Source organism: Lepus europaeus, chromosome 11, assembly GCF_033115175.1.
Source record: "Lepus europaeus isolate LE1 chromosome 11, mLepTim1.pri, whole genome shotgun sequence".
NCBI classification, from domain to species: domain Eukaryota; kingdom Metazoa; phylum Chordata; class Mammalia; order Lagomorpha; family Leporidae; genus Lepus; species Lepus europaeus.
This window is the reverse complement of record NC_084837.1, coordinates 25,599,028-25,622,982: the sequence shown is the minus strand read 5'-3', so window position 1 is coordinate 25,622,982 and position 23,955 is coordinate 25,599,028. Positions and strand designations below refer to the sequence as shown.

At 42.7% G+C, this 23,955-nt stretch overlaps 1 protein-coding gene across 5 annotated transcripts in view; it reads right to left on the bottom strand.

Moving 5' to 3' along the window:
* The window catches only part of L2HGDH (L-2-hydroxyglutarate dehydrogenase), a 56,723-nt gene that overhangs the window by 4,608 nt on the left and 28,160 nt on the right, over window positions 1-23,955 (bottom strand). For 4 of the 5 annotated variants that reach the window (XM_062205154.1, XM_062205156.1, XM_062205157.1 and 1 more), the window contains 5 exons: window positions 23,673-23,835; window positions 21,755-21,789; window positions 11,848-12,015; window positions 10,419-10,576; window positions 8,261-8,392 (listed from right to left, as the gene is read on the bottom strand). In XM_062205154.1, coding sequence (XP_062061138.1) covers window positions 8,261-8,392; window positions 10,419-10,576; window positions 11,848-12,015; window positions 21,755-21,789; window positions 23,673-23,835 — 656 coding nt within the window. The remainder of the gene's footprint in view (window positions 1-8,260; window positions 8,393-10,418; window positions 10,577-11,847; window positions 12,016-21,754; window positions 21,790-23,672; window positions 23,836-23,955) is intronic. The other variant, XM_062205158.1, reaches the window with a different exon arrangement.

Genomic DNA, 23,955 nt, shown 5'->3' with positions numbered 1-23,955 from the left:
AGTAGCTATTTAGCATGAAATGTTTAGACTACCAAATTCTTTCGTGTCCTTTAGCATGTGAGGCAACACTAGGATTTTCTTTTGCAAGATCACCTATGGGCTTTCCCGTAAGAACACTTCAGCTTGAGATAAGTGTTACATTGGAAAGCTTAGATAAAATAAACTTTGTCCTTGAGGGCAAGAACAGTGTATTGGTCAACACTCTACCTCACCTTCATATCGAGAGCTGTATCTTATACACAGTTGGTAGTCAACAGGACTAGAAACTTTTTTTTTTTAATTATTTATTTGAAAGGCAGAATGATAAAAGGGAGATGGAGGGGGAAAAGAGGAAGGAGTAGCAGGAAATACAAGAGGCGGGTAGTGGGAGAGGGAGGGGGAGCGGTATCTTACTCCTCCTGGTTTACTCCCCAGATGGCCACAACAGCTGGGAATGGGCCAGGTTGAAAGCAGGAGCCCAGAACTCCATCCAAGTTTCCCACATGGTAGCAGGGGCCTAAGCACTTGGGCCATCATCCTCTGCCTCCCCAGGCAAATAAGAAGGAAGCTGGATCAGAAGTGGAGCTGCCAGGACTTGGACAGGCATTTCCCATTGCAAGTGGCAGTTTAACTTGCTCAGGCACGGTGCTGGTCCCAGGGCTAGAAACTTTACAATTTTAAATTTCAAATTCTCTTAATTCAGCTACATTTAATTGAATGCTACCTATAGCCATATATTCAGCAATGTTTATAGCTAAGTTTAATGGGAATATTTATCCCAGAAGCTTCTCTCTCTATGTCCAGAAATAAGAACACATAAATATGAAGCAAATTGCATTTACTCATCTCAGATTCCGGTGTTACATTATTCTAGTGGGACAGACAATACACTATGGGATGGGGCAAAGAGCTACGAAAAGTACAATGGACATCTTTGACCAACACAAATAAGAGACTCAATCATTTTAATAAAATTCACAGGATCTACTAAAAATATTCTAAAATATATTCTAAAAATATAGATCTGCTTGGGAAATATTTATTTGGACATATTGGTATAAGAGAAGTAAACCACACCTATTTAATTTTCAAATATGAAGGCAGGGGGTATTTTTGTTATTTATCTTCAGGCTCACTGGACTTTTGACAGGAGAACGTGGTTTTTCTGTGTCCAATTTTTAAATTTTGTGAAGAACTGCTTTAGGGCTTAGAACATTTTGAGTTTTTGTGGACATTCCAAAGAGGGCTTGAATAATACAGGTGTTTGTAATGGAGACAGATGAGGCCTGCAAGTGTTTTAATTGTGTTTTTCATATCTTCTCATATTTTGCCTGCTTAATCCAGGTGTAAGCAACAGATGTATCTGAAAGTCATGTACTACAATTATGGACTTGTTGATTTCTGCTTGTAACTATGCTAGTTTTTTTTTCTTCTGTATTGCATAGTTCTGTTACATACATCAAGTTTATCTCTAATGATATGTCTAATATGGTACCTCTATTGAAGTTCAATGAAAATGGAATTTAAAGGTAAAATTATTTTGGTGCAAAAAGTTTTGAAATTCATGCACATGAATCTCCAAAAAGTTCATGGAAATGTATAATGTTTCCATAAACTTATTTTTAATTTCATTTTATAATCTTTGTAAGATACCCTCATGTAATATTTTTCTTTATAATAATATTTTTGCTAAAAGTAAATGTTTTATCTAAAGTGAATCTAGTATTCATCTTTAATATTTTCTGAAAATCATTGATGTGTGTTTTCTACTATATTATTTTAAGCTATTTAACCTGATTTTTCTAAGGTTTCTATCCTCTTCCTCCTCCCTCCTCTTTTTTAGATTTATTTGAAAGTCAGAGAGAGAGAGAGAGAGGTCTTCCATCCCCTGAATACAAAAGAGAAAAGGAGAGGCAGAGAGAGAGAGGTCTTCCATCTGCTGGTTCACTCCCCGAATGGCTATATGGACCAGAGCTGGATCGAAGCCAGGAGCCAGAATCTTCTTCAGGGTCTCCCACGTGGGTTCAGGGGCCCAAGAATTTGGCCCACCCTCTATTGCATTCCCAGGCACATTAGCAGAGAGCTGAATTGGAAGTAGAGCAGCTGGGACTCAAACTGGCACCCATATAGGATGCTGGCACTGCAGGCTGTGGCTTTGCCTACTAAGCCACAATGCTGGCCCTACAACTCCTTCTTAATTGAGTTTTCTATATTCTTTTTTACTCCTCTTCTAATTTAGAGGTATATTTCCATTCTCATATTTAGTTTTATTCTGAATTTGATGTCTTTTTGTCAGTCCTAGAAAATTCTTAGGTTTTGGAGTATTGCTTCTTAATTTCTATGGAATTCTTATGTGAGATAGGCTAGAATCTTTCCATTTTCTTTCCCATGTCTTTTAACTTCCATATTGCAACTTTATCTTACAGTATTGTTGTCTAAATTTCTCTCTCTCTCTCTCTCTCTCTCTAATTTATTTAAAGTGAGGCAGGAAGGGAGGTGTGCAGAGCAAACAGGAGGGAGGAGCAAGAGAAAGAAGGAAAGAGTTGGTTAGTCGAAGCAAAATCCACACACATCTGGGACCACCATTTAAATTAACTTCTGAGTCTATGTTACTAAACTAAGCGGGTGCTATAAATTGACACTCCACAGTTGTGATGCATTTAAAATTCTTTTAAAGATTTATTTTTGTATTTGAAAGAGAGAGAGAGGAGAGAAGGAGAGACACACAGAGAGATCTTCCATCTGCTGGTTCACTTAAGTGGCCCTAACAGCAGGGCTTAGCCAGAAAAAAAACAGGAGCCAGGAGTTTCTTCTGGGTTTCCCATATGGGTGGCAGCGTTTGGGCCATCTTCTGCTGCTTTTCCCAGGCTATTAGCAGGGAGCTAGATCAGAAGTAGAGCAGCTGGGACTCGAACTGCTACCCATATGGGATGCCAGCATTGTAGGCAACAGCTTTACCCACTACGCCACAACACTGGCCCTGGATTTTATATTTTTAGAGGATTCTTCCCACTCCCCATACCCAAGACCAGGGCAGATACAACTCCTTAACACTTTCTAGTGACAAAGGAAATATTTTTTCTAGACTTCCTTCAAGAGTCCCTTTATACTGGCTTTACACTGGACGCTGGGTTCCAACTTTCTACCTATAGGGACTCTAGGCCTCCTTTCCAGCACTGAAGTGGCAATGAAAATATAAGCCCCTATCGGGGCCAGCGCTGTGGCGCAGCAGGTTAACGCCCTGGCGTGAAGCGCCGGCATCCCATATGGGTGCCAGTTCTAGTTCCAGCTGCTTCTCTTCTGATCTAGCTCTCTGCTGTGGCCTGGGAAAGCAGTGGAAGATGGTCCAAGTCCTTGGGCCCCTGCACCCACGTGGGAGACCCAGAAGAGGCTCCTGGCTTCGGATCGGCGCAGCTCTAGCCGTTGCGGCCAGTTGGAGAGTAAACCATTGGATGGAAGACCTCTATCTGCCTCTCTTCTCTCTGTGTAACTCTCTGACTTTCGAATAAATGAATAGAATCTTTTATATATATATATATATGCCCCTAAGGTTTGATATCTTGTTTTGTGTGGTGGATACATGAGTTCACACAACTGCCAAGTTCACTGAGCATTTAATATCTGCAAATTTTATTGTATATGAATGATACATCAATTAAAAATATAATTCAAACCCCTCAGTTACTAAAATCGGCAAATCTGGGGCTGGTAATTGACCTAGCAGTTAAGACACTGTGGGGTGCCCACATTCCATGTCACGGTGCCTGAGTTCGAATCTTGGCTCTACTCCTGATTTCCAATTCCTGCTCATGCACGTGCTAGGAGGCAGCAGGTGACAGTCAAGTAATCGAGCCCCAGCCACACACATGGGAGACTGGTCTGAGTTCATGACTCCTGGCTTTGACCTGACCCAAGCTTCAACTGTTGTGAGCATCTGGGGAGTGAACTAGCAGATGGGGCTCTCTATCTCCCTCTGTCTCTTTCTCTGATTCCCACATAAATAAACATTTAAAGATCAGAAGTTCTTCCATATCTCTCCGGATCAACATCAGCACATAGGTTTTCAATTTCCTCTTTGTTTTTTGCTCCTTAGATGCACTTGACACATGTATTTCAAGGATATTTACTATCTTTTCTCTAGACTCTTGGATTTTGAAGTGTGAGTGTTTTCAAATTCTTTCAAGTAGCAGTTCTCAACCAAGGGAGATTTTGCCACCTAGGGGAGATTGGCAATGTCTGGAGACAAAACTAAAGTCCCTGACCACAGGAATTATTTTATCCAAATGGCAATGGCATCAAGATTGAAAAACTCTAACCTACATCACATTTGACCATTACAACTATCGTAGAAATGCTGGGATTTGGCTCTGGCATTTCACAAGGACATAGTATAGTCTAGGAATCAACAGAAAGCATCTTGACTGAAAATTTACTCTAGAATTCCCCAAATGAGACATCTTCCAAAATAATGTGTGTAAAAAAGAACACGGCATATTCACATATCTTTTTAAAAATTTATTTGAAAGGCAGATTACATAGTGGAAGAGACAGTCAAAGAGAGAGAGAGATATATATAGAGAGAAATATTTTCCATTCATTGCTTTGCTCCCCAGATGGCTTCAATGGAAGCCAGGAGCTTCATCCGGGTCTCCCACATATGTGGTAGGGGCCCAAGCACTTGGGCCATCTTCCACTGCTCTCCTAGGTGCATTAGCAGAGAGCTGGATTGGAAGTTGAGGAGCCAGGACTCCAACTGGTGCCTGTATGGGATGCCGGTGTTGCAGGCAGTGGCTTTACCCATTATGCCACGGTGCCAGCCCCTCATGTATCTTTTTCTTTTACATCTTTTACAGTGCTAACAAACTGCTGTTAGATTAAGATGTCAAAATTAATCACCATAGCTGGCGCCGTGGCTCACTAGGCTAATCCTCCACCTGCGGCGCCGGCACTCCGGGTTCTAGTCCCGGTTGGGGCACTGGATTCTGTCCCGGTTGCTCCTCTTCCAGTCCAGCTCTCTGCTGTGGCCCGGGAGTGCAGTGGAGGATGGCCCAGTTCCTTGGGCCCTGCACCACATGGGAGACCAGGAAGAAGCACCTGGCTCCTGGCTTCGGATCGGCGTGCGCCAGCCATAGCAGCTATTTGGGGGGTGAACCAACGGAAGGAAGACCTTTCTCCCTGTCTCTCTCTCTGTCTAACTCTGCCTGTCAAAAAAAAATTTAAAAATTTTTTTTAAAAATTAAAATTAATCACCAGATAAATGAAAGGAGTTTAGAGCTCAAATGAAGAGCATTTAAGATCATTATTTGGCCGGCGCCACGGCTCACTAGGCTAATCCTCCGCCTTGCGGCGCTGGCACACCGGGTTCTAGTCCCGGTCAGGGCACCGATCCTGTCCCGGTTGCCCCTCTTCCAGGCCAGCTCTCTGCTGTGGCCAGGGAGTGCAGTGGAGGATGGCCCAAGTGCTTGGGCCCTGCACCCACATGGGAGACCAGGAGAAGCACCTGGCTCCTGCCATCAGATCAGCGCGGTGCGCCGGCAGCAGCGCGCCTACCGCGGCGGCCATTGGAGGGTGAACCAACGGCAAAAAGGAAGACCTTTCTCTCTGTCTCTCTCTCACTGTCCACTCTGCCTGTCAAAAAAAAAGGAAAAAAAGATCATTATTTAACAATGAGAAGTTTACATACCTAATGCATATATATATAATGCATTAGGTATGTAATATATATATATATAAAATGCAGATTATAACTTCACATTCTAATCAAATATTCACCAATAAATTATTTCCTACACTGTTCTAGCTAGGCAACGAGTCAGGCTGAACACCCTTGGGTGCTTACTGAAATTTAAGGACACCATCCTGTGCAAAATATTCCACTGAGAGTGTTGCTTCAATTTTTTTCACTCTCTAGAATTTCTTGGGGCTGGCATTGTGGTACAACAGGTAAAGCTGCCACCAGCAACACTGGCATCCCATATAGGTACCAGTTTGAGTCCTGGCTGCTCCACTTCTGATCCAGCTCCCTGCTAATGACCTGGGAAAAGTAGCAGAGGATGGCCCAGGTGCTTGGGTCCTTGCCACCCATGTCGGAGACATGGAAGAAGCTCCAAGCTCCTGGCTTTGGCTTGGCCTACCCCAGGCTATTGCAGCCATCTAGGGAGTAAATCAGTAGATGGAAGATCTCTCTCTCTTTCCCTCTTTCTTTAACTCTGACTTTCAAATAAAAATAAATAAATCTTAAAAAAAAAAAAAACTGCTTGATATGCTTTTGCCACAAAACTAATGAGAGGGCATTTATGGTTTTAATACACTGCATTTCAAGATGAAATAAGGCAGGAATGAGCTTCAAGCTGTGGAAAAACCTACTGATATTATTATTACTATTTAATAATAAGGCATATAACAAGGTACAGCAAATAACGTAATGGATACCCATTTCTTATCAAACGGGTTAAGAAATAGAGCATTACAGATAATGGTGGACAACCTTGTGGAACTCCCATTTCCTTCCCTCCCCAAAGGTAAGCACCCTTCTAAATAAGGTGTTTATCACCTTCGTGCTTGTTTTTAATTTTCCATTACCTATGCAGCCTATAAACAATCTATGGTATTGTTAGGCTTGTTTTCAGACTTACAAAAATGCTATCAAACACCCTTCTTCAACTTCCTTTTTCTAATTGACAATCTCCTGCATTTAATAGCCACAGGACTCAAGAGATGGGTCAAATGGAAGTGCTGAATGCATTCAGCTTTCTGTCGCTACAGAGAAACTCACCTGGTAGGGTTGAATGCCCCCAGCTGCTCCTGTCTAGAGTGGCTGTGTGCTGTTTCCTCCTGCACACCAGCGACACTGGTCACTAAGACTCACACTCTCACACCCGAGACAGGAGTGGCCCTAAAATACCCACAAGCCCCAGCTCCACCACCAGAAGTCCACAGTTCTGGGGGGTGTCCCTCAGGCCTCTCTGAAGCGGAATATGAGTAGCGAATTAGCCGCAACTGCTTTGACACAGACTTCACTGTGCTCACCTAATGGCTTTTCCAAGAAACCGTAACAGCAGAAACAGAAACCAGATTTGACCAGCCTGTTCAGATACAAAGTGTGACCAGTCTGCTAGAATCCACCACTGGTAAGAAAAAAGCTTTTATTGACTGAGAGAGTGAGTGAGTGAAAATGCAGCCTAGGTGTTTCTCTCCCTTCCGTTTCGGAAGGTCAGCAGGGGTTGGGTAGGGGTAAGGCCCAAACATGAGCTGGGCTTTAATAGTTCTTCCAAGGATTCAGAGGTCGGCCTCAGAGTGATGCATCAGGCAGATTTAGACCAGGACGGCCCCTGGGGGAGGCAGCTGACACCGCTCCTGCTCTGGTTTCAGCTCCACGGTCACGCCGATGACATTTTACAACAGGCCTGCTCAGCAGCTGCTCTGAGGAGGCGGCGTGCCGTGCTCCGGAGACTCCAGCGGGATGGACTACAACAGAGGAGGAAGCCCCTCAAAGTTCACTGCTGATCGGGCCCAACAGATAAACAGCAGATCGGCTGCAGGGGGTGGGGGAGGTGAACAGTCCAAAAACATCATCAAAGAGGGAAAAACACTTAGGCTTGGCTGGTACTTAGGATACAGATCCAGTCCATAAAGGCTTTTATCCCCAAGGAGGAAAAAAAAAAAAAAAAAAGACCTAAGTAACCCTTACTTTGCCTCACAGGCTGGTGGCAAAGACTTAGATTGCTATGCCCAGCAAAACCTTCTACCCTCAGAGGAAAGGACCCGAGAAAGAACAAAAGAAATGGGAGGAAGAAAGGTGGATGCCAGGTTCCGCGCTTTCTGAAAGGTTTCAAGAACCACTCAGAATATAATGTTTTGATGGGTGGCGGGCCTAACGAGTTAACATGGTAATCAATGATCTGATACAGAATTAAAGACAAAAAGGCTTTGGAGTCACAGAGTTAAGTGGCCGGGGAGATTTTTACTATTTAATTGAGGGACAACGTTTTGCTCATGAGTGATTACTAGACACAAAGACTAAGGTGGTGTCACAATGACGCTTTCAGTTCAGAGCTGTAGAGTGGGCTGGGTGATTACAGATGACGGCACCACAGGCCGTGATGCAGCCAGGCCTAATACAGGCGCCGCAGGGGAATTCAACAACTTACCTGGGAAACATGGCAGATCCTGCGGACATTCTGATGGACCCTGCAAGAGCGCTTACTGAACAAAAGTCAACCCATACCTCTGGTTCACCCAGGCCAGCACTGTATTCACGGCCCTTCCGGTCTCTCCTCACCTGAGGATATCACCGATGGTAATTTCAGGGATGAACTTCTGAAGGTGCTTCACTGTTACACCAAGAAAACAGGCTTTATACATTTCACTAACTCCATAGGAAAAATTCTGGAACACCAGCTTAAACAAGCCACTGAAAACAGAGAAAAGTATCTTTACGGGAGGAATGAGGAATTACTTATTACTAAAAAAGCACTTTTACAATCATTATATTTTTCAGTTTTGATGGCATCACAGACATATGTCAAAGTCAGAAAAATTACTTATTAAAAGAATATCAACTTTTGGCCAGTGTAAGAAAATTTCATCAAACCAAGAAGGAAACATCTTCCAAAGTCAAATTTCCAAGGAATGCTGGTTTCAAATTGGGATTCTATAAAGTCTACTAATATCTAATCTGTCTTTTTTTAAAAAAAAAAAGATTGATTTTTATTTATTTGCAAGGCAGAGTAACAGGAAGAAAGGGGGAGAGAGAGAGAGAGAGAGAGAGAGAGAGAGAGAGAGAAAGATCTTCCACACATTGACCACAAAATGACCACAATGGCTGGGGGTAGGGCTGAGCCAGGTCAAAGCCAGGAACCTCAAATTCTATCCCGGTCTCCTGAATCGTTGGCAGAGGCCCAAGTTCTTGGGCCATCTCCTGCTATTTTTCCTGGTAGTTGGATTGGAAGTAGAATAGTGGGGACTTGTAGTAGGATGCCCGTGTTGCAGGCAGGGGCCTGACCTAAGATTCCAGAACATTGCGCCCCTCCCCCGTCCCGGCTTTCTTAATGCAAACATTACATGTTTTCAACATATATAAAAGACATTAACAGACCTTCACATCTCTGCAGAGTCTACGTATGCACGTATGAATGTACAGAGGTATTTTTTACAAGCTCCACTCTAAACCCTACCCTCTGCTTCAGAATCTATGAAGGGTGAAATCTAAGCTAAGTATAGCTTTAAAAGGTTTCTAGTGACTTTGATATGGAACTCTCCAGAGAGAAACAGCAGAAAAAAGAACCAAACAAAATACCTCACAAAGTTATTTCTTGCCATAGTGAAGATCCTACATTGCAGGTCAACACAATAGTACATACAAACGACACAATCACAAAGGAAACAATCTTGGTCACTGTCAAATTCTCTAATCTTTTACAAAATGACAGTGATTGGCTGGAAATAATCTTATCAAAGCAAGACACCTACTTTTAAAAGAAAATCTTTAGTTTTTAAATTTCATATTCTTTTTATTTTCCTTTCCTTAACAGAGAAGGTTAACACTATGGTCAAATTTGGATTGCCAGATGTATGAATGGCTTTTACATTCTTATTTTTTTCTTTTTAAATATTTATTTATTTGAAAGGCAGAGATACAGAGAAAGAAGAGAGAGAATCTTCCATCCGCTGGTTCACTTCCCAAATGGCCACAATGGCCAGGGCTGGGCATACCAAAGCCAGGAACAAGGAGCTTCTTCTGGGTCTCCTATGTGGTTGCAGGGGCCCAGCACTTGGGTCATATTTTGCTGCTTTCCCAGGCCATTAGCAGAAAGCTAGATCATAAGTGGAGCAGCCAGGACTTGAACTGGCACCCACTGGGGATGCTGGCACTGCAGGTGAAAGCTTAACCTTCTAAGCCACAGTGCCAGCCCATATTTTCTTTTTTAATTTTATTGATTTATTTCTACTTATTTAGGAAGGAGAGAGGGACAGAGATTAGAGAGACAGAGACAGAGAGTGATATTCCATCATGGTTGACCCAAGCTGCCTGCAACAGCTTGGGCTGAGTCAGGCTGAAGCTAGGAGCCCAGAACTCAGTACGGGTCTTCCACGTGGGAAGCATGGATCCATCATCTGCTGCCTTCCAAGGTGTGTCTTGGCAGGAAGTTGGAAGTGGAAGCAGAGCTAGACTCGAACCAGACACTCTGATATGGGATGTGGCAATCTTGACCACTGCTCCAAACACCAAGCTATTCAATCTTCTTTTCACCAAGATATCATGCTAGCTCCTCATAATTTTCTGGAGGTTAAAATAAGACCTTCATTTGGATGAATAGGAAATTCAATATGCAAACAACAAACACGAAGACTTCCACAAGAAATCGACTATGAAGACAGATTTTCCACATTAAAAACATAAGTACGTAGATGATTTTTAAAGAGAATAAAGTTGTTACCTATTGACAATTATATCCATAACATCTCTGGCATTGAAATCAAAGGGTCTATAACCTTCCCGTTTAAAGGCAAGAATTGCATTAGGTCCTAGCCAAATGCTGCCGTCCATCCTTGGTGTGAAGTGGACTCCTAGGAAAGGAAACCGGCTATCTGGCACCTACGGATTTAATACAGCAAAGAACTGTTAGCCCTATTTAGCACACCATCTTACTACAGATGCAAACACACAGCTGGTAATATAAAAACTGTCTTCCCATGTGTTTAATTTGCACTGTGAGCTGTGCTCACATATATATTACTTTTTAAAAAAGATTTATTTATTTATTTATTTGAAATGCAGAGTTACAGTGGGGCAGAGGTAGAGAGAGAGGTCTTCCATCCACTGGTTCAGCTCTCCAGATGGCCGCAATGGCCAGAGCTGTGCCGATCTGAAGCCAGGAGACAGGAGCTTCCTCCAGGTCTCCCACATTGGTGCAGGGGCCCAAGGACTTGGGCCATCTTCTACTGCTTTCCCAGGCCATAGCAGAGAGCGGGATCAAAAGTGGAATAGCCGGGACTCAAACCAGTGCCTATATGGGATGCCGACACTGCAGGCAGCAGCTTTACCCATTAAACCACAGCACTGGCCCCCATATACATCACCATTAACCTGTTTTGAGTTAGAAATGCCAGCCAGGAAACACTGACGCTATTGGTACTGGAGCACTCTGTCCTACCTACTCATCTTGCTGGGTAAAGAGAAAAAAGATGAACTGTGCTACTTCGGGTTATTTTCTCTCTCCTACACTGAGGATGGCTGTGACTGGCAAGCAAAAGTAGAGCTGCCAGGAATAAAAAACAAAAAGAAGAGAAAGAAAGAAAACATGCACATTCACAGCAGAGGGGGAATGCATTCCATTGAGGCAGATGAAATGAATGTTGAGGCAAAGTCAAAAACATCAACTGGCTGAAGGCTGGCAACTTCATCAGGTTCAGCTAATGTATTTTAAGGGGTTCATTCATTTTTAGGGTAGTTTCAGGCAGAAGAATAAAGCGTTCCTGTAAAACGCCTCTGCCTTCTTCCTCCTGAAACCACACGGCAGCCATATCCCTTTTCTGCACCTCTAGTGAACCGAGATGTATGGTATCCAAGCCCAGTTCTCTTGCAAGTGCACCCTAACCAGGGAGGAGGAGAATCCTGACGGCACTGCTCACGTCTCCACGTACACTCATGCTTTCTGGAGACGCATATTACTTGCAGGTAGCTCATTACACTTTAGCGACCCTGACATCAGAATACAGCTTTAGGGATCGACCTGCAGAGATGAAATCAAATGCCTGCACAAACAGACTTTTGAAATCTCCCTTCAGTTCAGATGAAAATATTTTTCATTCCTTTTATGGCCACAACCAGCTTGAAAAGAGTGAGAAGGCAAACGTATTACCTACCGGATAAATGTTCCCTTTTACAAGATAGCATTTTTCTGGCTTCAGCAGCAGATAATCTCCCCGGAATGGTACAATGCGAGGATCAGGATTGCAGCCACTCAACTCGGAAATGCGGTCTGAGTAAAGTCCCGCACATGTCACAACATACTGACTCCGAACTTCCTCTCCCTGGTGCAAAACAGAAGTGTGATTTGTAGAAAGCAGAGAGGAGCAGAATGCACCAAGAAGGGGACAGAGATGACAGGAAAGAAGATGAAGGTAGAGAAACGGGTTTCTCTTCTAAAAGAGGATATTCAACATGGGTATCAGCAAAAAAACAGTTCTTCAGTATTTATAGTTTAGAGAAAACAATGGCTGACCTTGGGCACTGTGGCACAGTGGGTTAAGCCACTGCCTGTATTGCCCATATGAACAATGGTTCAAGTTCTGGCTGCTCTGCTTCTAATCCAGCTCCCTGTTTTTGCACCTGGGAGAGCAGCAGAGGATGGCCCAAGTCCTTGGGCCCCTGCCACCCATGTGGAAGACCTGGATGGAGTTCCAGGCTCCTGCCTTCTGCCTGGTCTAGCCCCAGCCAATGTGATCATTTTGGGAGTGAACCAGCAGATAAAGATAATCTCTCCTTCTCTCCCCCTTCCTTCCTCCCTCCTTCTCTGGATAACTCTGCCTTTCTAAATAAATAAATAAATCTTTTTTTAAAAATAATGGTTGAGGGGCTGATGCTGTGGCATGGTCACACCTGCAGTGCCAGCATCCCATGTGGGCTATGGTTTGAGTCCTGGCTGTTCCACTTCCAATTCAGCTCTCTGCTACGGCCTGGGAAAGCAGTGAAAGATGGCCCAAGTGCTTGGACCCCTGCACCCACGTGGGAGAAGACCCGGAAGAAGCTCCACACTCCTGGCTTCAGATTGGCCCAGCTCTGGCCACTGTGGCCATATGGGTACTGAACGAGGGGAAGACCTCTCTCTCTCTCTCTCTCTCTCTCTCTCTCTCTCTCCCTCTCTCTCTGCCTTTCAAATAAATAAATCTTTTTAAAAAATAATGGTTGACCTTATTTTTATAATGGATAATTAACAAACAACCCATGTGGGACAGGCATTTGGTATAGCAGTTAAGACAACACTTAGAACACCAGCTTCCCTTATTGGAGTGTCTAGGTTTAGTCCTGGCTCCATTCTTGATTCCAGCTTCCGGCCAATGTGCACTCCGGGAGGCAGCAGGTGATGGCTCAGGTATTTGAGTCCCTGCCATATGGGAGACCTGGACTGAGTTTCTGGCTTCCAGCTTCAAGAAGTCTGTCTAGCCTGGCTATTATAGACTTTTAGGAAGTGAACTAGTTGACGGAACTTCTCTATCTGTTTCTTTCTCTCTGCCTTTCAAATAAATAAGTAAACATGCTATGCTTGCATGCACACACAAACCTGTTTTACAGTAGAGAGCTTCATCATTTGTTGCATGAAGAAGCAAATATCATTTAGATGGCTGCCACCAATTTGGCATCCTTTGTCCTTTGAACAGCATCTCCTGTCCTGAGTAATTATCCTATTACTCTTGAGTTATTTCACACTCATCAATCCTGCTCAGTACCAACTGTAACCTGGCCCCCAAGCTGTCTTTTATTTCTGATCAATATTTACTTTGCAAGCTGAGGTTACTTTAGCAGCCTCATTCATTCAATCCACACCTAATAGGAGCACACACTACTGCCAAGGTTTGTTTTAGTGGTCAGGAGACTATTAATCTTAGGCCATTGTAATTTCCCACACATTTCTGTGGCTATTAACGGCACATTTTTAGGTTCATTCTACCAGCTTTAGATAATTTGACTTCATTTCATCACTATTCACCACCATACTTTAATTCCCATCTCTCTACTTCTTATAAACAACCAGTAATTCCTTGTTCCTGGTAACTTCTTGTTCTTAGATTGTTTACTTCCTTTTTTAAAGATTTCTTTCTTTATTTGAAAGGCAGAGTTATAAAGAGGAAGAGGGATGGGGAGAGAAAGAGAAACAGAGATCTTCTACCCACTGGTTTACTCCCTAAATGGCTGCAATGGCTGGGGCTGGGCCAGGCCAAAGCTAGGAGCCAGGAGTTGCATTCAGGTCTCCCACAAGGGTACAAAGGCTCAAGCACTTGGGCCATCCTCTGCTGTTTTCTCAGGCCATTAGCAGGGAACTAGATCAGAAGTGGAGCAGTCAGGATTTGAACCAGCACCCATATGGGATGCTGGAGTTGCAGGTGGTAGCTTAACACACTGTGCCACAATGCCAGCCACCGGATTGTATCCTTCTTCTTCTTCTTTTTTTTTTTTTTTTTAAGATTTTATTTATTTATTTGACAGGTAGAATTACAGACAGTGAGAGAAAGAGAGAGAGAGAGAGAAAGGTCTTCCCTCCGTTGGTTCACTCCCCAAATGGCTGCAATGGCTGGAGCTGCGCCAATCCGATCCAGGAGCCAGGTGCCTCCTCCTGGTCTCCCATGCGGGTGCAGGGGCCCAAGCACTTGGGCCATCTTCTACTGCTATCCCATGCCACAGCAGAGAGCTGGACTGAAAAAGGAGCAACTGGGACTAGAACCAGAGCCCATATGGGATGCTGGCGCCGCAGGTGGAGGATTAACCTAGTGCACCCATAGCACTGGCCCCCGGATTGTCTGCTAAGCCAACCTATTTCTGAAGCCTTGGAATTCTCACCTCACCTCAACACTCTCTTTCCAGCCCTCACTGATTCAGCCTTGTTCTGCTGTGCTGTATTTTCAACTCTAAATGCACTTGATTTTTGCTCTTGCCAGAAAGTGAAGCTCCTTTTCAGGGGTTCCTACAAGTCATGTTTTTCAGAAAACCAGATGAAACTTCTTTACAGTGAATTAAAATGAAAATTAGCTAGACTAAACCATATAGTTTTAAGACCCTTTAAGTCAAAAGGGCTGTGTCAGAAACAACAAACACTGCCCTATTCTAGTATCTTTCTAGTGCATCCCGAGTTTTATACTCAAAGCACAAGACATATTTTTATGTGATTTAAATATACTGTTCCTACTTAAAAGGGCAGCAGTCCTTTTGTTTTCAGAACACAAGAGTAGCAGAAAGGCCTATCATAAATGTAAAGATATGAGCTGAACTTGCAGAGCGGCACTAGCATGCAATAGCCTAATTACTCTCTTTTTTAAAAGTTTTCAAGAAAGAAATTAAAACCAGCACAAGTGTCTGAAACCATTTTGTGTCATACATAAAACAATCATTAAATCCAGCAACATATGAATTTCACTTTCAAATGGAAAGTTAGATAAACACTGAATAATCAATCATAAATTTATTTATCTGAAAGGCAGAGAACAAAGAGAGAGAGAAAGAGAGAAACATGCAGAGATAGAGATAGATCTCATATCTGCTGGTTTACTTCCCAAATGCCCACAACAGCTGGGGTTAGACCAAGATGAAGCCAGGAGCTGAGAACTCAACCTGTGTCTCCCATGTGGGTGGCAGGGACTCAACTATTTGAGCCATCACCTACTGCCTTCCAGGGTGTGTATTCGCAGGAAGCTGGAATCAGGAGCAGAGCAGGACTCAAATCAAGATATTCTAATGTAGGATGCAGGAGCTCCAAGCAGTGTCTCAACTGATAGGACAAACACCATCCCTAACCCTAAATTTCTTCTTAAATAGAGCATCTCTTTTGTTCTTTAATGAGTGAAAAAGATGTTTTTCCCATATCTAATGTACAAATGTGCAACTTCTCCCCTAAAAGTTAATTTTTTTAAATTCCTTTTCTTTCCATTCATATAAAAGCACAGATGGTCAACTTGGTAAGTGAACCCAAAATTCTGAATTTGAACCCCAAAATTATACTATAAGGAAAATGACAAAATTGTCTAAACAAAATGACAAAAGCATAAACAACTACAATAACTCTGGGCGAACTAAATATCCACTGGTATCTCATTGGTCCTGTTATACATTCCATCACATGACATAGCATACTCTAGTGAAAATGTTCTGCGCATGGGGGCAGGCACAAAAACAGCCTGCTATTCTTTCTTTGAATTGAAACTCTGGTTGCTCGGCCACTTAGGTCACATGACCCAGCAGGTCTGATGACAACTGAAGTGTCTGTGGCAGGTGGCGAAGTCTCCAGAGCTGCTGGCAGGCTTCTACAGGTCAATCACAGCGCAGAACTTGAGCGTGTCGGAGGAAACGTGGAACCATCCGCAGCGGCATCTTCCTTTTGAGAAAGTGATTCTGTTTTTGAATGCGTATCTGACCGCAGATCACCAAGCCACCATTTGAATGACCCATTATATTAACTTAGTCACTGTCTGACTCATCAAACCACAAAACTGGGTAAGTACAGCAATATTCTGTCATCAAGAAGGAGGACAAATATGTTAGGGTTATATAGGTCCTCTGCAGGCACAACACTGCAGGGGCAAGTGGTTCAAATTCCTATGAGCCCTACTCCTGCTACATTGCCTCTTTCTTCTGTACCTGATTCTGGCCCTATGACCAGTTGACCAAGGAAGACAAACTATAGGGCCAGTCTGCCTTTGGGTCTATACAACACTCGCAAACCACTTGACAGTGTAAAGCTGTGGCAGTGGAGCCCTACTTTGGAGCGGCCCTGAAAGAGTGTGGAGAAGAGCAATCTCTGCAGTGGGCAGAACTTTGAACATCACACCCAGTTATCTATCTTCCCTAGAAGTAGAGAGGACCAGAAGTATGGATCTACACCAGAAGTATGGATCTACGCCAGAAGTATGGATCTACGCCAGAACTATGGATCTACACCAGAAGTATGGATCTATGCCAGAAGTTTGGATCTACACCAGAAGTATGGATCTACACCAGAAGTATGGATCTACACCAGAAGTATGGATCTATACTTCTTTGTGTTCAGTAACCAATGGATTGCCTAGATAGTCAGGAAAAGGAGCTGTGGAAAAAATATCTGTGAACAGACCACTCCGAACAGGCACAGATGTAAAGATATTTGGGTACCACAGGAATGCTTATGGAAGAGTAATCTTGACTGTGCCAGATTACAACAATCAGCAGACCTGCTCTTTCCCTAGGGAGCCCTGTCCTTATTGATGGCTTTGTGAACTACATAGTTAGTGGGGAGAATAGTCTCTTCAATAAATAGTGCCTGGAAAACTGGATATTTACATGTAACTGAATGACATTGGAACTTGACCTTAAACTACTTACAAAAATTGACTTGAAATGAAAGACTTAAACCTAAGACCTAAAACTATAAGACTCCTAGAAGAAAACATAGGGGAGAAGCTTGACATTGGTCTTAACCACGATTTCTTGGATAGGACATCAAAAGCACAGGCAAAAAAGCAAAATGAAACAAATTGGACTACATTGAACTAAAATGTTCCTGAACAACAAAGGAAACAATTGACAGGGTAAAGAGGCAGCCTAAAGAACGGGAGAAAATATCTGCAAGCTATATATCTGTTAAGAGATTAATATCCAAAATATATAAAGAACTCATACAACTAATTGGCAAAAACAAAACAAAACACAAATGATCTGATTTTAAAATGGGCAAAGGATTGGAATAGATTTTTTTTTTCAAAGACATCCAAATAGCCAATAGGTAAGGGAAAAGGTGTTCACATAATTAATCATCAGTGAGGTGCAAATCAAAACCACAATGAGAAAGCATCTCGCGCCTCTTAGAATGGCTAAGATCAAAGACAAATGATAACAAGCACTGGTGAGGACGTAGGATGCACTGCTGGCAGGAATGGGAACTGGTACAGCCATCAGCGAGAAACAGAAAATTAAAAATAGAACTACCATATGATCTAACAATCCCATTTCTGGGTATCTATCCCCACAAATCATAATCAGTATCTCAAAGAGATAGCTGGTCTCCTAGGTTCAATGCAGCACTATTCACAAAAGCCAAGAGATGAAAACAATCTAAGTGTCCAACAACAGATGAATAGATAAAGAAAACGTGGTATATATACACTATGTAATATTACTCAACTATAGAAAAAGAAGGAAATTCTGCCATTTGTGAGAAAACAGATGAACTTGGAAGATGTCACGCTAAGTATAAATAAGCCAGACAGTGACAGACAAACACTGTATGGTCTTACTTTTTATGTGAAATATAAAGAAAGCTGAATCCATAAAAATAGAGAGTAGGATAGTGGTTGCTAGGAACTAAGAGAATGTGGTGGCAGAAATGGGAGAGATACAGCTCAAAGGATACAAGTTTTCAGCTATATTCTGAATAAATCTTGGGAATCTAACATATAACATGGTGACTACAGTTAATAACATTGTATTGTATACTTGAATTTGCTAAGAGAGCACCCACCAAAAAAACTCCTAACATGAAGTGATGGATATGTGAACTAACCTGATCATTGTATGGTAATCATTTCACAGTACGTTCATGTATCCAATTATGACATTGTACTTGTACATCTTAAATATGTAGAGCTTTGTCAATTATTACTCCATAAAGCTGGAAAGAAATAGTTACAGCAGCAAAGACAGAGAGAAGACGCATGAGCTGAGCAATGGACTCGCTCACCAAGGCTGGATCTGTCCACAGCCACTGAGAGCTCGATCTGCTGACAGCAGAGAACACAGCCACAGGCACATCCCCAGCACCACTTCCAGCACAGAAAGGCAGGAACACTTAGTTCTCACTGGAACAGACAATCGATTTGCCTTTCTTGCCCACAAAGCTTGTGCGAAAACTACCATCTGTAAACTCACAGGATGCCTTCCTTACCATCCCAGTATCTTACACAGAAGCGTTACTTCTCATTAATGAACTTATTTTGCAGCATATGAAGAGAAGAAATAAAGCGCACGCTTACAGAATTTCCTGATGACCATTTTCCCTATCATCCTGTAGTCACCAGGTGACAGAAAGTAGAATGGGTTTTTGAAGGCTGAATAACAACACTAGCTAGCTGGCAACACCTTGAAAGGTTGGGCAATGTCCTCCAAGGATGCTATCTGTGCTATAAATCAATGAATATATCTACATTATATATAATGCATATAATTATACATAATATTGTTTCTCCCATAGCCAGGATTCACATGACTGGAAATTAAGTGGTAAGAATGGGAGTAGCTCCTCACATTACCCCAGGGACACATGAGCAAGATTTTTGCTTTCTTTCCCTATAACTCTGTGCTCTGATGATGTATAAGTCTTAGTTCCTAATGGGAAAACACTTTCATTGGAGAATCAGCAATGGTTCCATTAAACTGGAAGCTGATACTGGCATACTTGGCCACCCCAGGCTTCTTAGGCCAGTGAATCAAAAGGCAGAGGGAATTGTTGGGTTGAATGGCAAATTTGTCCTGGCTCTTAAGGGGAAACACAGTTGCTACTACAGAGGGCTTGAGATGATAAAGGAGTACTTCTGGAATACTCTCCAGGGGCACCTCTATTCTATGTACTGCTTTAAGAGTTACCGTGAATTACCACAACCTGAAATGGGCAGGGCAGCTAATGGCACACACACTTCAGGAATGAAAACCTGGGTTACTCTATCAGACTGGGAACCATGACCAGCTGAGATGCTTGCCAAAGGAAAGGAAAACAAGGAATGGGTAATGGAAGAAGGAAATTATATATTAGCTATGACCATATGACTAATTACAGAATATTGTAGTTACGGAATATTGTAGTTATGAGGATCTTTTATTTACTTTGAAGTAAAATGCCTCTGTTTATAGATTTTTCTATTCTTTCTGTGTCCCACTGTTAAGGATTGAATTGTGTTCCCTCAAATCCACACACTGAAGCCTGACTTCCTAAAATGATTTGGAGATACGGCTGTCAGGGAGGTAACTAAGGCTACAGGAGGTCATAAGGGAGGCCCCTAATCTAATGGGACTGGGGTCCTTACACACAGAGGAAAAGACACTCAAGATTACTCTGCACACGCACAGAGAAGAGGACATGGGAGGACTTGGTAAGAAGATGGCCATTTACAAGCCAGGAAGAGAGGCCCCGGCAGAAAGCAACCTGACAGCACCCTGACGTTGACTTCCAGCATACGGGACTTGGGGGAAAAGAAGGAAAGAGAGATTTCTGTTGTTCAGGTCACTCAGTTTCGGTGGTATTCTGTATGGCAGCTTGGGAAGAGTAGGACACCCCTCTCTGCCATCCCCCCATTATCAGACAGAGGGCTTCTCCGCCTCAATACCACTGGCATTTACCATCTGGGTTTTAGAGGTCTGTTTCCCACACTGAAAGATGTTGAGCAGCAACCTTGGCCTTTACCCACCAGATGCTAGGAACACTGTTCCTCTCCCTCTCCTTCTCCCTTTCTCTCCCCAGGCTGTATCAAGCAAAAATGTCTCCTGGGGAGCAAAATCGCCTCCAGGTGAGAACTACTAATCTAACACAAGATGCATAAACAGAGGCTAACCTTGTATCGCAGTACTGAAGTTCCAGGATCTCACAGGAGGAGTATGGCTCAGCTAGAAAAGAATGAACACCACCCAAAGATGGAGAGAGTGAACTTCCCTGAGGGCCAGTTACACCCTGTTAGGTGGAAGCACAGTTTTACAACTGTCTTTATTCTGAAGCTAACTATGGCAGTGAAGCGTGCATATGAATGCCTGGGTGACAAGGGGTGGGTTTGTACTGTGTCGACTGGGTTAAGCTGGAACGATGCTTGGCAGAACTCCCTCCTCTGTATGGCTCTATCTTGAAGTACACTGAGACAGGCACTGCCTAAGATGTGGCAGGCAGAAGGAAAGCAGTGGTCACTATTGTTTAAAGGTCATCCATATCCATTGTGGTCCAATGTAGAAACAGGCTGACACCCACTGCCCGGCCCAGTGAATCCCAGATCTCTTTCCAACTCTGTTTTCCAACTGCTGATCCTCAAGACCTGCCCCAGTTTGCTGCCTGGGTGCAGACCCAGAGGCAAGAGCACCCTCAGAGCTCTGAGAGGTTTCCCTTTTGCAGCCATCACCCCCCACCCCCAGCAGCTGGACACGCGGAGGTACCATCTGGGACGCAGAGTCCCATCTGGATCTCTGCTTACCCAGATCCTTTCACAACTGCATGAGGCCTGATTCCCACCAGGAATCCTAGAATACTCAGGACTGACTCTGCTCCCGGAACTGGACCCTGACGCTGCCACAGACAAGGCAATCCACGCTTCTCTGTCATTCTTGCTTCACACTGTGTGAGAAGGAAGAAAAGCAGCTCATCTCCCTCTGCACAAGCTGCACACCCCCTCAAAGTTTTCTCGTTAATAAGTTAACCCAGACCGGTAAGCAGAGCAATAAAATACCTCTCAGTTTTGCCTTAAGATTAACCATTCTAAGTGTTTATTATCCTTTTCTGTGTGTGCCATTTTATGAAGACATTCCAAAGCCAAAACTCTTCTTAGAATAAAAGTTGTAAAATATCTCTAAAAGAATTTCTCCCGGGGTTACTGTTACATTAGACCAATTTCACTTAATGACTTAAAATACAGCACCGTGGGAGGTGGGCTTTTGGAACAGTGGTTAAGACATCTCTTGGGATGACTGAAACCCGTATCAGAGTGCCTGGGGTTGAGTCTCAGCTCTGTTTTCAGTTCCAGCTTCTGGCTAATGCGCACCTTGGAAGACAGCAGCTGATGGCCCGGGTAGTTGTGTTCCTACCATCCATGTAGGAGAAATAGACTAAGTTCAAGGCTCCTGGCTTCAGCCTAGCCTAGCCTAGCCCAGCCCTGGCTGTTACAGGCATTTGGGGAGTGAATTAGGAACAGTGTGTCTGTGTCTGTCTCTCTTCTTTTAAATGAATAACAATAAATAAATATATATTTTTTAAATACAACACTTTGGATTAAATTAAATCAACTTTTTACTAAAGGGAAAGGGAAAAAATAGAAAGTAGTTTGGCTTAAGAAATTTTACCTTTGTATTCTTTATAACAATTGGATATTTCATCCCTGAAAAAAAAAAGAATTTGTAAAAGACTTATTTTTAGCAAAAGAAGATCAATATTATTGGAAATATTATATTAGTAACAAATGTAAATGAATTTCTTCTATCATAACCACACTTGCAACCTACTTTTCATTCTGAAGTGTTTTACCAAGTAATAAGACTAAACTAGTCCACATTTGACAGTCTTGAAAATTCTGGCATGTTTTTTAGTTCATTCTATTTTAATTTGTTTAATCTGTGCTTATAAACCGTTCCCCATCTGAGCTCCAACACAGTGCCAACTTTTTCTTGAAGGACAATCCTAGAAATCATGCTATACAACAGATCGTGATAAATCAGTAGGTATTTTCCCACAAGCTACAGCTATTACAGAAGAAGTTGTGTTGTCCAAGTGTTGCTGACCTGATTCCTTGCAGGTTCTCTGTTGCTGAGAGAAGCAAGATTATCACCACCCAAAAACTTCCAATATTAAACCGACCGTCTATCAGATTAATTTCCACTCGGATACATGGGATCTCAATCTTTTAGTGTATATGCACAGCAAATAAGATTACATCTACCTCTACTGTAAATTAGATTCATTATGCTGCCTACAGACAACAGCCTTAATTACTTCACAATTGGCTCATCTTCTTAAAATTTACAAGGCTGAGAACGGCCTCAATCGTCTTTAAAACCTGCCAAGGAAGAAAGAACATGGCACTACTTTTTTTTCTCCTTCAGATTTCCCAGTAGCAAATAGAAGCCTTTCAAATCTTTCATCTGATTTAAAAAAAATATTAACACCCTCAAAACAAAATAAACTCTAAGCGCTGTGTAAAACAGGAGTGGGGGTGTTCAGAATGGCTGAATCATTTTATGAACACGGGCTGCCATTCTGAAACACGGGTGTGCCCAAGAATCATCCAAAGTTTTATTCCAGGACCAGTGCTGTGGCACAGCAGGCTCAGCTGACCTGGGATACCAGCATTCCATATTGGAGCTCCAGTTCAAGTCCTGGCTGCTCCACTTTTGATCCAGCTCCCTACTAATACACCTAGGAAAGCAGCAGACGATGGCCCAAGCACTTAGAGCTCTGCCACCCATGAGACCCAGATGGAGTTCTAGGCTCCTGGCATAAGCCTGGCCCAACCCTACTTATTGCAGTCATTTGGGGAGTGAATCAGTGGATGGTAGATCGCTTTCTGTCCATCTGTCTGTCTCTGTCACTCTGTCTTTCATATAAATAATATAAAAAATAATAAATAGAATAAAACAAACATTTTTAAAAAGGTTTATTATTCCTAGGCCTTTTCCCTCCCTCCTCCCCTCCCTCCTTCCCTCTGTAACTCTGTCTTTCAAATAAATAAAAAATCTTTTAAAAAAAAGACATACCCAGACTCTCTAAATGAATAATCTAAAACTCATGTATAGTTTATTTTTTAGACTAAATTTTGAATGTGAAATTGGCCTTTTCTAATTCTGAAGAGAAATACAAGAGCATACTTTTATAGACTATACACTGACTACATTTTGGTGATCATTGGTAATAACACAATTTCCTGTTGCCTTATATTGTACGAGTACATCAATTCTCCCAATTTCTCCTAAGTTCTACCCAGACAGTAAGTTTGATTTGATTCAAGAAGTATTGGTGATATCAAAATTTCATTTTGAACAAGCAATTCTGACTCTAACCTGCAGGGCAAGGAAGTGTTTGGGGACCTTTGAGGAGCCCTGGCTGTCCAACATCCAACCACACACTATCCCTTGTGCGCCTGCCTCTGAGACCTACCCCAGCCCAGCTCCTGGTGACCTTTCCATTAGCACCAATCCAGAAAAAGCAATCCCAAGGTTTTTAAAAAGTCACTACAAGTATTCAGTAGAAAAGATAAGAATGGCTTACCATCTTTACTTCTCGAAGGGCTTTCTTTAGCCATTTCAATATCATTTACTTCAAAATTGGTTAAGATAGAACCACCTGCTTGTTGGAAATCCTTGGCAAAGGACAAAGCAACCTGCCGATAGTCCACAATGCCAGTGTATGGACAATCTACGGCCATTAGACCCTGGAACAGAATTACAACAAAGTCAGGACAAGAGTCCATGAGGTTTGCTCAAAATTCCATTTTTGGCTGGATACTTTTGTTTATTTTGATAGATAACATACATCCTCTATGCCTGGGAAA